General features: G+C 37.6%; 1 protein-coding gene across 1 annotated transcript in view; it reads right to left on the minus strand.

Moving 5' to 3' along the window:
• Positions 1 to 7718: 7718 nt before the first annotated feature.
• TNKS2 (tankyrase 2) overlaps positions 7719 to 12823 on the minus strand; it is a 28986-nt gene continuing 23881 nt past the window's right edge. Inside the window, exons 25-28 of the mRNA XM_057379212.1 lie at positions 12501 to 12606; positions 11735 to 11921; positions 10205 to 10361; positions 7719 to 9914 (exon numbers count right to left, since the gene is read on the minus strand). Of these exons, the coding sequence (XP_057235195.1) occupies positions 9852 to 9914; positions 10205 to 10361; positions 11735 to 11921; positions 12501 to 12606 (513 nt within the window). The 3' untranslated portion in view covers positions 7719 to 9851. The remainder of the gene's footprint in view (positions 9915 to 10204; positions 10362 to 11734; positions 11922 to 12500; positions 12607 to 12823) is intronic.

The following is a 12823-nucleotide window of genomic DNA, read 5'->3' on the forward strand; positions in this document are numbered from 1 at the left end:
GACAGCATCCCAGTGGCCCCGGGTCTCCTCGCTGCTTTACCAGCCCATGGCAAGCAGCAGCTGCCACGGGTGGCTCCGTTCGGCGAGCGCCTGTGAGCCGGGGACACGGTGGTGTCATGCAGGAAAACAGCAGCAGAAAACAAAAAGTAGTTTGGTGTAAGAAGTGAATTATTGCAAACCTTAGGGAGATAAAGTCCTGATTTCATTTCTGGGAGATGAGGTAGCCCTGGGGTGGGGGCCAGCCATGTGCAAGGGGTACCTGTGGGGACTGGGACACCAAGAGGCTCCATCTGGCCCTTTCTGGTGGCACCAGGCTGGTGGGGAGAGCCCACATCACCTGGCATTTGGTTGTCTTCTTCCTTTTAATGTGTCCATGGGATAAACACGGCTTAGTAATGAARTAACATCACAAAATGCGGAGTATATGCCTAACGCTACACAGTGTAATCTGTCACAGCTTTTTACATAGGTCCTCCTCACCTGCCACGGTTATGCACAATTTAATTGCACAATTTAATTGCCTTCTTCATGCTCTTTGCTGCCTCATGAGATCAGATTCTGATGCTCATGTACATTTCCACTTCCATAGTTCCTCTGCCCACGACTTGATGGAGTGGTGGGACACTCAGAGGTGCTGTTTCCTTAGAAATTATTCAAACTAAGTAGACTTCKTGTTAGAACTTTGGACCTAACCCCTGAATGAGGTTAATGCAAATATTTCCATCACACATCAGTTGCAGTAGAAGTCATTTGTGCTTGAGAGGAAGCACCGGCTAATTTTAAATCAGTGGAAGTGAGAGTAAAAAAGTGGTGTAGGTAACTCAGAAAATATTTTAGCAACACTGGATGATCACCACTGAAAAAAAAAAATCATGTGGTCTAAATTGTGTGTGGGGAGGGGGTGAAGGGACAGGGATTTAAGGCTAACAGAGTTTTTAGCTAAGTTTCTATTGATTAAATTAACCTTTCCAAGACCTTCAATAAGTGCTTGAGGCTGTAGAAAGGCAGCCTTGTCAGATCTCCTCTCTTYAACTCCTAGGGATAACTTTTGTGGACTTTCACAGAAATGCATTATCATCCAACTTTTGTGTATCTGTCTGTTTGAGCTCAGCCCTCGTGAAGAGCCTCCTTCCCCGAGTGAAATTGCTTTTACAACTGCTGCTGCTCTTGAGCTGCATTAAAGTTGTAACTGGAAGAAGTCAGAGCAAGAAGTATGATTTCTGCTAGGTCTGTTAAACCAACACAGCTGTGTCACCGCCAAGACTGACTGCAAAAGGGTCGGATGTAAAGGGAGAAAGCCCCCCCTGCCTCCCAGTCTATTAAAATGAGCCACAAACACAATAGTAATGTGGTAAGTCAGGGCAATATGCAAATGGCTGCATGTCCCAGAAACCTTAATCCTATCAAGAATGCAGAGGATGTTAATTTGGCCATCTTTCACAGCTCATAAATCTATCTGTAGCAAAGCCAGGCTGCCAGATGTCATCCACTCCACTTCTTTGAGGCTGGCAGTCTCCACATAGATGCCCGATCATGCCTCAGTAAAGACCAATAAAGAGCATTGTTTGTGTGGCCTGAGAGCAGCTTCTCACATTTTGCTACAATAGAGCAAAACAGTGGGAAATGTGAATGACTGATTGGCAGAACTGGTGGTCTTGGTTGTCCTGCTTTCCACATACAGACCTATAGATTTCCAATGCATTTTTCATCACTAGCATGCAGATTAGTCTACCTTGTTCTCAACAGTTAGTGGTGTTATGTTCTCCAACTTAGTTTTTTTAGTTTTTAACTATAAATACAAGCTGGACATAGTTCTTTTTCTCTCAGGCAGATACTCCTTATTTACTTCAAACTACTTAAAATGGTAAACAGCTTTATATTATGATGTGATCTTACTCCTAAGATTTAAAATTGAGAACAGAAATAATCTCTTTCAAAGCAAGGAAAAGTCTCTAAATAAAATACCTATAGAACTACATACTCATTTTATCCTACTCAAATACAAGGCTTAAATTTCCGGTTGCAATTTAGATTCATTAGGATCAGCCAGAATAATCTAATTTTTACAATGAGGGTGGTGAAACAGTGGCACAGGTTGCTCAGAGGTGATAGATCACCCATCCCTGGAAACATTCAGTTTGGACAGGCCTGTGAGCAACCTGATGTGGATRAAGATGTCCTTACTCATTGCAGGGATTTTAGATGAACTTTTAGTCCCTTTCTACCCAATTCCAGGATTCTATGATAATTTGCTTTTATAAGGTGTATATTGAAAGCAACACAGCAGATATTTTTGTATGAAGGTACGTGGGAGCAAGGTGAACCTCACTTTTATGAACTGAAATGTCTTTCAACTTCTCAGTGGGTATCGTGACTATCACAGAACTCCATGTCAAATCACTTTATTACACAGCTGGGCTGAAACAAGAAATGAAACAAAACTGAATAAACAATGCTGTAGAGAAAGAGGAATTTCCACAATAAAATAACACGTGGCTGTCTGCTATTACAGGTACAGAGATCCCAATGGAAACTGCTGTTCATTTAGGATGTGTACATTCCTGTCACAAGCCACTAACATCACACAAAACAAAGGAAGAAATGTGAATAGTTTTAAAACTAAAGGACATAATGMATTTGCTTGGGAAATCCTGGTTGCATTTAACCTTGAGAATTAGATATGACAGGGGAGAATGGATTGTGTCTGAGTTTGAGATGATAACTATTCTGTTTTATAACCTTAAAAACACCTGTATTGCTAAATTAGGACATACATATAGTTCTGATTAATTTTTCTGATAGTTACAGAATAATGAAGCAAATACCTGTTTACAGGCATAATTCATTATGCTAAAACCAATAGGTCAGCGAGCCCAAACCCACAATAATTTAACAGTATTTTAAGTAGGTTAAAGATGCTGAACCACAAACTCCACAAAATCTGTACTGTAAATTCATTGCAGTGAAGGAGGCATATTAAGCACTGTTTTGTATTTTTTTAAAAAGGAAAATACGTTATTTATTGAAATTGCAATAAAACATCTGTAATACACAGCAATGCACCCTATTACACAATTAATATTTAAGCTATTAATTGTAAAATGTCACACCATTATTCTTTCTTCTTTTCAAAAACTAAACACAACTGAAACTTGATTTATAAAATACTCAACTCATACATTTTGTTCAATGCCTTTASTGAAAAGTTAGTATTTCTGGGAATGGGAAGTCTCAGACGACACAGAGCAGGCATAACTAAACCCATGAGTTTATGGATCATTTTGTACGAGTCCTTGGCTTTTAGAAGTTGCCACATGTACAAGGTCCTCATATCTCTTGCAAAGTATTGTCATGATTCCAGTGTTTCTGCTGGACTATGTCCCTACAGCAACCACATGGTACTTATATGAATAAAACTATCCAAAACTTTAAAGCATGCCCCTGAATAAATCTATAATACAGTAAGTGTAAAATTTTCCTTTGAACTAAAATATTGCACTTAATTGCTCCAGGTTTGAAATTACTATTGTTCCTTTCTATATCTTTATACATATATCTTTATACATATATCTATATATGTTCTTTTTATTAGTGTTTCCAAATTTATAATTGACAAAGAACACTTTTAATAGCAGGTGGTATTTCAGAAGTGCCTTGGAATATGGTCTAATACACAATTACATTAAAAAAGCAGGTCTCCATATTTGTCCAATCCTAACCATAATGGGCTATTCCCCTTAGAATYCCCCCCTGGGATATTTCTGCTCTGTGCTACTACCGAGGATTGCTTGAAATGAGCTAGCTCAGCATTCTGCCTCTCCATCTCATTTTGACTCTGATTATCCAAATGCTAAGAGGCTTTTAAAGTACCCAGAATGCTTGCATGGCAAATTTCCATAGGATGTTTGATAGAAGGTTCACTGTAGCAGTTTTTTATTTCAGAAATTCAGCAATCTGACACACTTCAGAGCAGCACATTTCTCTAATTTTGCCTCTTTATCAAGATACTTTGTGCCTTTCACTCTAATTTGGTGTGGACTATTTCAGACCTTCTGGTGTACCCCGACCAGAGTTTCTCTGTTAATGTAGTTGCCACCACTTTGAGAGGTTCAGTCAATTACACACACACACACACACACACCCCTTTTATTCTCAGCATCTGTTCTGCACCTTTAAAGATCCATCTTTCTAGTTATGTGCTAAATGGTTCTCCATTTACAGATTTGTTCCCATAGAAGTTTTATTTAAAAGCTATCTTTTTGCAGTTTCTAGTGCATTTTTACATTCCTAATACTTTGAAATAAGCTTTAGCATTAGTCTATTTAGTTTTCAGTCAGATTTATTTCACTTTTTGATGATTGGTTTTAGAATCTTTGCATCAAATCACACCTTCTACAGACTATGCTTTAAGGGCCTCATGTTATCACTGGAACTATACCGTCTGGAAAGCTGTGATAATTTATGTATTTTTTTKATTATTTATAAATCTTTAAGTTTTAATACCCATCTGCTAAGTAGGTTTTTTTCCCTAAATACTGAATTAGACTTTGTTTTATGAAAACAAGTGCTCCAATGAATACTTATTMCTGGAAGTAAAGCCCTTTAATTTCAAATCTAATTAGCTAATTTCATGTTTGCAATGCTTCAGCAAAATACTTTCAAATAGGGAACCACTATCAGGCATTGGTTATCATAYATAGGTTAATTTATTTAAAGATGACGCTTTTGGACTGTTTAAGTAGCTTACTCTATCATTAATTAAAACAATACTTAATGTAACTGCTGTCAGCTTCTACTTTGACTAATTCAATAATTAAAAGCCACTAGGTACCATGTCCTCAGTCGGGTCAGAAATATTATATCCACTGATTGATTTACTGTTACTCCTTTTAGCAACAAAATCTATTTTTTTCCTTTTACAGAATCACAGAATCAATAAGCTGGGAAAAGACTTCTGACACTGAGTCTAACCTACTTGTGCCTTATTTATTTATCGGCCTAATTTACTTACCAGCTTCTTTATCAGGCTAGTAAAAATTCTACTCCTTTACCCATCTATTGATTATGATGCCCACAGCCCCACAAAACTGAATAAATTTCTTGTGAAATAAGCTTCCAAATGCACTGCTGGAAAAAAATTACCTTCTTGAAGAGCAGCTGGACAACACAAAGTCAGACACCTCCAGCCCTGAAACAAGTGACTACTTCCAGGTCCATTTCTCAGGCTATCTCTACCAGCTGCACTGCTTAGTACTAATCCTTCCCCACATGTACCACCCCAGATCCGTATACTAGATTAGTAGCTGACATAAGAAGCTGCTTTTACAACTATAAAAGGTCTCAATCACACATTCTTAGGCACTGGTGCATCTTCTTTTTCTCCTTAGACAATTCACATTTATTTGTTAATGTTTGCAAATACTACACCATGATCTTTTGAAAACTACTAACTTAGAAACTTTGCAAGCAAGTGTTCCCTCGGCTGTGTCACTTCACATGTCAGGAGCCACCCCAATCACCTTTGCTGCCACCCAGTAAGATCCCAGCTGAAACACACTCATAAATGTACCAGTCTTATCAAGATTGCAGATGGAGATGGATCTGACCTCCACTTCCTTCGAATTTTCTGGCTGCATTAAAGTCCCCACCTCCCCATGTACATCCTACCACTATACAGAACCCAACTGGATAATTTAATGTGACATACTTTGCTCTTATGCTGGCTCTTGGGGGTTTTCAGCTTGTCTCTGATAATGCTTCAAAATCAAAATTTTTAAGAACTATTGAGCAGGACATTTGCCTTTGGTATTTAAATACTATTCAGTTTCTTGCATGCATTTTCCCCCAGGTCTATCATTAATGTTTTGAAATGGCTGCAACTTTCCCCTTCTAAAACATGTGTGTTCTACTCCAGAAGAGCCCTTGTGAAATCTCTGTAATACACTGGGATTGTAATCCCTGTCTACACATCAGTGTTTGCTTTTTCAAGTCAAACAAGTTGGGAAGCTGATGTACTATGATTGTCCTTGACCCTTCCTAACAATTATATTTATTATTCCTACCATACCTTTTCAGTGCTTCTAGAATTTGCCTTTCTCTTTTTGCGGGTTGTTATTTCTTCTATTCTCTCGCTCCTGTGTCTTCTCTCAACCCCGCCCTTTTTAGGGCAGAACTTGTTACCTTCAAACCATTAATCTACATGCTTTTTCTTTTTATTTTGCATTCTGTTCTGGCTGCCTGTAGCTTTGTCTGATGTAGTGAGCCACAGGGAGAGGGAAGAAACCCCTTGATATTCTCAGAAGTACCACTGCTTATGCTTGCTGGGTAGGGGCAATAAGAGGGAGACACCTCCCCTCATGCCCTCCACTGTAGAACTTCCCTTGGGGGCAGCACCTCCACCTCCTACTGCACCTTCTGCACAGCCCCAAGACCCACAGAGGGCAGACCTCAGCCAGTCTCGCTGCCAGGTCACCAAAGGCAAGAAACAGCCTTTGCTGCTTCAGATAAATACCAATCAAGTCTCTAGACAATTTTTTAAACTGGAAGGCAGAAGGAAAGCCACCCATGGGGCTTTTCCAGTGAAAGAGAAAATCCATTTTATTATGTTAAGTTTAGGAGAYGGGCTGGAGAAGGGGAAATGGCTTCTAGGCTGCAGCACCCTCACTGACTGGTTTGCTGGAAAAGTCACTTATAAAACTTCTAAATTTTTTTTCAGAGAGTGAGCAAGTGTGTGTGTGTACTCATGGATACACACATGCATGGCTAATGAGCGAGTTCAATGGCAACTCTTTTAAACACAGTCATTTGCATTCAAAATTAGTGCCAACATACCTATTGAACATGCACTGTATGGATAATTTWAACTTTTTCAATTTTACATTATAGAGGAGTCTGGCTGAATTTTTGATTTCTAAGAACTGAAGTCTCCCTTATAAGTAAATTTTTAAGCAAGACCCGAATATTTTCAATTTGCTCAGTTGTACCACTTGTTTACCACTAATTATTTAATTAACAAAAACAAATCTAATGCAGAATGGAAATTTAATGTTAATTTTTTACAACCTAGGTAGGTGGAATCTTCAGGTGCAATTTTATTCAGAAGTTCCCAAGTTTTATCCCAAGTTCCCAATTTTATCAGTGTTCCCAAGACCCTTTAAAGATTTTCATTGCCACTAATCTTACCAAACATTTGCTTTCCTGCCCTCTAGTGCTCATGTCTATTTAAGTCTTCTGTACAAACCTGATTGTGGAAACCTACTACCATATAAATGGTCCTACTGAAATAATACTTATTGCAATACTACCAGTGATTTAAACAGTTCTGACTGTTGTTCCTCATGTATGTATCACACTGCTACCCATGCAGTTATCTGAAAGGTAAGACTTTTAAGGTTACTTTTCATTTTACAAAACCAATGTAAGCAAGTTTTCTTTCTCAGTTCTAGACCATATAATGGAGTTTGAAGTGCACAAATTGAAACTCACTTCTGGATTTATTACTAAAACATTTTCACTCCTAGCTAAAGCTGTTAGCTAGCCATATGCCAAACTACAAGTTTCCACAGTTTTTACAGGTTTTCATCCACATTAAAAGCTCTTCTACCTAATGCAATTAACTTTGCCTCCAGTGATGCAGTTTGTTACAGCATTGTGCATGCCTACGTTTAAAACAATGGGTTAACATACTACATCTGTAATTACTCCCATGCTACCAGAAAACCAGTGAATTAAATTTATTTAGTGTTAAATGGATATGGAATGTCATACAGTACATGTAAAGACACTTCAAGATGAGTAAAGCAGAACTAATTGCACAAGGGATTAAAGRTTCACCTCAACAGTCAGTATTACCAAATCATTACAGCTTCCATCTTCAGAGTGCAAGGTATGTCATGCAAAAAAACAGCTCAAAAAATCCCCAAACAGACAAAACCAACATTGTGGTACCACTTAAAATGCTATCATACCACAATATTTTACAAGACATTAGGTGATCATTCATATTGAATGAAGCATTTTAGCAATAACAAAAAAGTTTTAAACATAATTAACAGATTTTGCATGAACACAAATTCCAGCATTACTATACCTAAGGAACAGGCAACATGCTGGGAGAAAGTACCTAAAAATCAWAGCCTTTTTTATTCATAGCCAATATTACTTTCTGCAAGAATTCTGCAATCTTATTATTCAGTTTCCTCACATAACTGGGTAAGGTTCAATACATTTTTACATAGAGCATAATCACATAACCACCACATCAGCAAGAGGATTTCATTATCTTGACCAGTTACTACATTTAAAACCATGGTAAGATAACATGCCCTGCAAACAAATTGTCTTCTGGGACAGTGCTCCGTATGTAGAAACATAAAACAACTAAAATACACTCCTACCCACTTCAACCCAAAGTAAATTATAATTTGTATTTACATATTTTTGAAATATGTAGGTAAAAACTGCAGATGGAAGAAAAGCAGAACACACATGAGAGCTATGACAGCGCTGACGGAACTGGGGGGTGCAGTCAGGAACTCCGAATGAGACTGGACAGGGCTGTACCTTCTGCACTCTCACTCTGCCAAAGGGGCCCCACCAGGGCTACCMGAGGCAGCTGCTGCTGTGGCAGAGCTGCTCCTCCCCTCCCAGCCGGCTGAACCAGGAGCCAAACCCTGCAGCCCACCAGTTCCACTCAGCTGAAAGCAAACACACTTCAACTACAGCTTGCATGGTGACATGGAGGAGACACAGGAGATGACAGGATGGCTTTTAACATTTCCACCTTGCAATGCTCATATTCTGAGGGCACCAGCAGGTAGATGAATCTACCAAAATAAGCAAACAAAAAAGGCCAAGTTGTTTGCCCTCATATTAGGAATAAACAATTTAACTTCCTGGTTTAAATGTAAGCAAGAGAAACTCAAGAAAGAACTTCTTGAGGTTAGTTTTACATCTACATTCAAAGAAAATAATTTACTAAAACTTGCAAGGTCTACTAGCCTTGAAGTGAGGATACAGGTTAACTATACCTATAGTTAAATAAAAAAACTTCAAAAGACATTTTACAGAAATAAAATATGCAACTCTAGGAARTAGGTGGAAAACCACTTTAGTATTTGTCTGGAACATTCTATTTTCATAGCCCATCATTCTCAGGAATGTATATTTCATAAATAAAAATACAGAACAAAAATTTGTGTATTTAATCTAAAGTTGGATAATTCTAAACCTCTTGAGATAAAAATTTGCTTTCTCCCTCACAAGTAAGTGATAAAACCTCAAAAAAAAAGACTTTTCAAATCTATCTTGCATGAGAAAACACAGATGAACAAACCAACATCTGGAAAGAACATTTTGTACAAGATTTGCAGTTCTAAAACACTTATATTACAAAGCAATGTAAATAAATACCAGGCTAGTACAAAAGCTCTTATTTACAGTTTTACAAATGAAAACGTTTTCAGTGTAAATGCAGTGTTTTAAAGAACACAATATTAGTAAAATGAGTTCCTGTATAGACCATTACAATTTCTGCTAGATTTGAATGCAGTATTGTATAAAACCATTGTTTCAAGTTAATTTTTCTTTATAATTTAGTACAGCCAAACCCCAGTTTATGCCTGGAATGGTATCTGTTAAAGTGCTGAAAAAGAGGACATTTCTGAAATTTTAGAAAAACATACTGTACATTATTAAAGCTTTATCAAGTCAAATCTGGTGTATTTCGTTCACATTTGCTACCACACCACCTGTGAATGGGAAGGTTTTCAACAAAAGCTTGTAATTAACGGGATGGCAGCCATTGGTATCTTCGCATCCGAAGTCTGATGGTTTCCCACAAGTAACTTGTCTTAAGCTTCAGTGGTGGCTTCAGGTTTCATAATCTGGTAAGTAATCAARTATTCTGGATAAGCCTGAAAGAGTGACACACATATTTTTATTATTAATTCATTCTCTGGATAAATTCACAGTGTTTGTTAGAGAGGAGAAAAAATTATAAATGCCAAAGGGAAAAGGGGCAAATTGTCAAAGGCAAAAATCCCTGGATCATTCAGGAAACATGGATCCTTTCACCTGCAACCACAGCTGGAGTTTGTTCTAAAACAAAAGCAAGTCTTAGCACCTCAAACATAAGGAAAAAAAAMCCAATGCATTACATGCCTTTGAAAATAAAGACAAAAGAGAATTTGCAAAAGCTATTTACCTGCTCTCCTCTGTAAATGACATATTCTGCCAATGCCAATCCATTTACACTGGGCCGCCCAGTAACTGAGTGATGTCCCGGGGGAGAATGAGCCATTTTCATAGCACTGAACTGCAGGAAGGACTTGCCCAATGTTACACGACAGAAAAGCAACTGCCTGTRTTGAAAGGGAGAAAGGCCCATGAACACACAGTGCTTATGACCYTGAACCTTGAAGCCACTCTAGTCAGTCTTTCTAATTCACAAAATTCTCAAGTTCTGTTTTCTGAAGAAAAGTTACACTCACTTTGGAAAGCTCTTTAGCCCAAGGAAAGTGTTGGTGGTAACATGGAAAAGTGTTTATCTTAGTTACTGGAAACAGCAATGCTTAACAATGTACTCAGAGAGTGCCCTCACCATTTCTTTATCTGTTACTCATTTATTTTCATTTGTTTGAGTGTTTCAGAAAAAGTTTTCTATCCCCTCCCCCCATTATTTATCCTGACAACATAATTCACAAGTGTTCTAATGCGAGATTTATATCCAACAGCCAAGTCAACATCAAGGCCAAGTACAAACTCTAGGTCAATGCAAAATAGCTCAGATTAGCATTTGTCAGTATGTTATGCTGTTTTCACTATTGAAAGACTCAATAAGAGTTCTTATTTCTGTACATACATAGGTACTGCAATGACAATGGAATCTTGGCATTTTTATAGACTAAGGTTATGTACCATTTTACTCTGCTAAAACTTGCTTTTTGCAGAAGATAAACTAAAAATTCCTCTTATTAAAAACTTTAGAAAGCATGAAAATGACATCTCTAGATGACATCTCACATCCTCTAGAAGATAATTCTCTTTATTTGAGAGTGCCAGAAAAGATTAAACAACATGGAAAGGGGAAGAGACTAAGGGAAGGGAACTGGAAGGATGACCTTATCCTTGTATCCCAATACAAAACAGTATGCATGCAAACAYAAAGAATATTCTTCTGGCTGAAATGACTGCTACTACTCAAATRGATTCCATGAACTAAGAGCTTCTTCTGAATTGACAGTGTTGATATGACAGAATGGGTGTTTCTGCTGAAAAGTGAGTTAATTCAATTAGAGGCAGAATCCACAAATCCACATCTCTATTTCAGTGTGTGAAACAGCAGCGACATGGGGGCTGACTGTTACAAAGTACATCTCCTCAAAGAAAAACTGCATCTGAGTATCTCTAAATTTCTCATTTCTCTGTAACAGGCAACGAACAAAACTGTGATATTGCAGCATCTTTCACATAAGCATCTAGCAGATCCTCTTCACTCTCTGTCTCCCCAAGTCTGATTTTTGTATTAAGGGCAAAGATAAAGTTAAATGCACTGCAGATAGTAGAAGGTTCTTTAGGACTTAAAAGATAAAACTTTTCAGAAAGTTTCTATTAGGCTCCACACAGAGAGAGAACTGAGAAGGTATGGTTACCATGCAAGTCTTCAGAGACTGCTGCATTGTTAGTCTAGGATAAAATATACGAAAGCAAAATTAGATTCCTTTGAGGGACTTACCTGTGGCAAACATAACARGATCTATCTTTGTGAATTGGACATCCAGTGCCACCTCCAATTCCGTACACATATTGATTGCTTTTGGAAGAATTTTCAGCAAAATAAATCCCAGCTCCAAACATGCCGCCTATATAGGCATGTCTCTCATCAAAGCCTTTGTGAATGATTGCATTCACAAATGGGGAGCCTAAGAGAAAGGAAATCAAGTTTTGAAAATACAGTACACAGATTTTTGTACATGTCAATTCAGTCATTTGTTCCCAGTGTGTTGGGAACTACGTAGCCTTCCTTATGAACATGTATTGGGAACTTTGCTCATCAGGACAAAGTATTTGTGCACAGGAGAGCCTTCAATTGGCTTTAACTTGCTAAAGATAAGCTATCTTTTCTGGAATGATGAACAAAACTAACTTACCAACTAATAAAATCAAGAAAACAAACAAATCCCACCTCAAAACAACCCATAGCAGATTAAAGGTCATACAGCTTTAATTATTTTGGTCGTACAGTTGATAAAACAGACTYGAGGGGGACACTACTTAATCCTCATTTGCAATTGTTTAAATGTTTTCACTTAGATTTAGAGAGACAGAGGTRCAAATCTCTGAAGAACAATACAGTACATCATATCATCTTTTGTGAAATATACAACCTGCATATTGTGAACCTACTTCCACTGAGGAAATTTACTTTGAGACAGTAGAAATCCTCCCATAATGAGTGCTGCTCATGAAATGGTATCATAAAATGCATTTCAAAGTCTCACCATGAAACAGCATCCTTTCATTAGCATGGTTATGATTCTCTTCAGAGACCTCTTTCCTTCTGTGAGTGTATCTTTCCCATAGTTTTTTGTTGCACACTTTCTGAATCTGAAACAATCAAAATGAAACTGAAAAATTCTGTTCACTTTAGTGAATGGATGTATAACCTATAGCCTATTCTATACTACAGTACATTTACACTACCACTTGAACAAGAACATTTTCCTTGAACTCAATGAAACACAAATTGACTTATCCTGAACAAGTTGATTGTTGTAGCATGACAAGTAAATAATAACTATGTACTTAAGAATCAATTCATTTT

The sequence above is a fragment of the Malurus melanocephalus genome, unplaced genomic scaffold, assembly GCF_030028575.1.
Source record: "Malurus melanocephalus ecotype Western Australia unplaced genomic scaffold, MMel_1.1 scaffold_12, whole genome shotgun sequence".
Lineage (NCBI taxonomy): Eukaryota > Metazoa > Chordata > Aves > Passeriformes > Maluridae > Malurus > Malurus melanocephalus.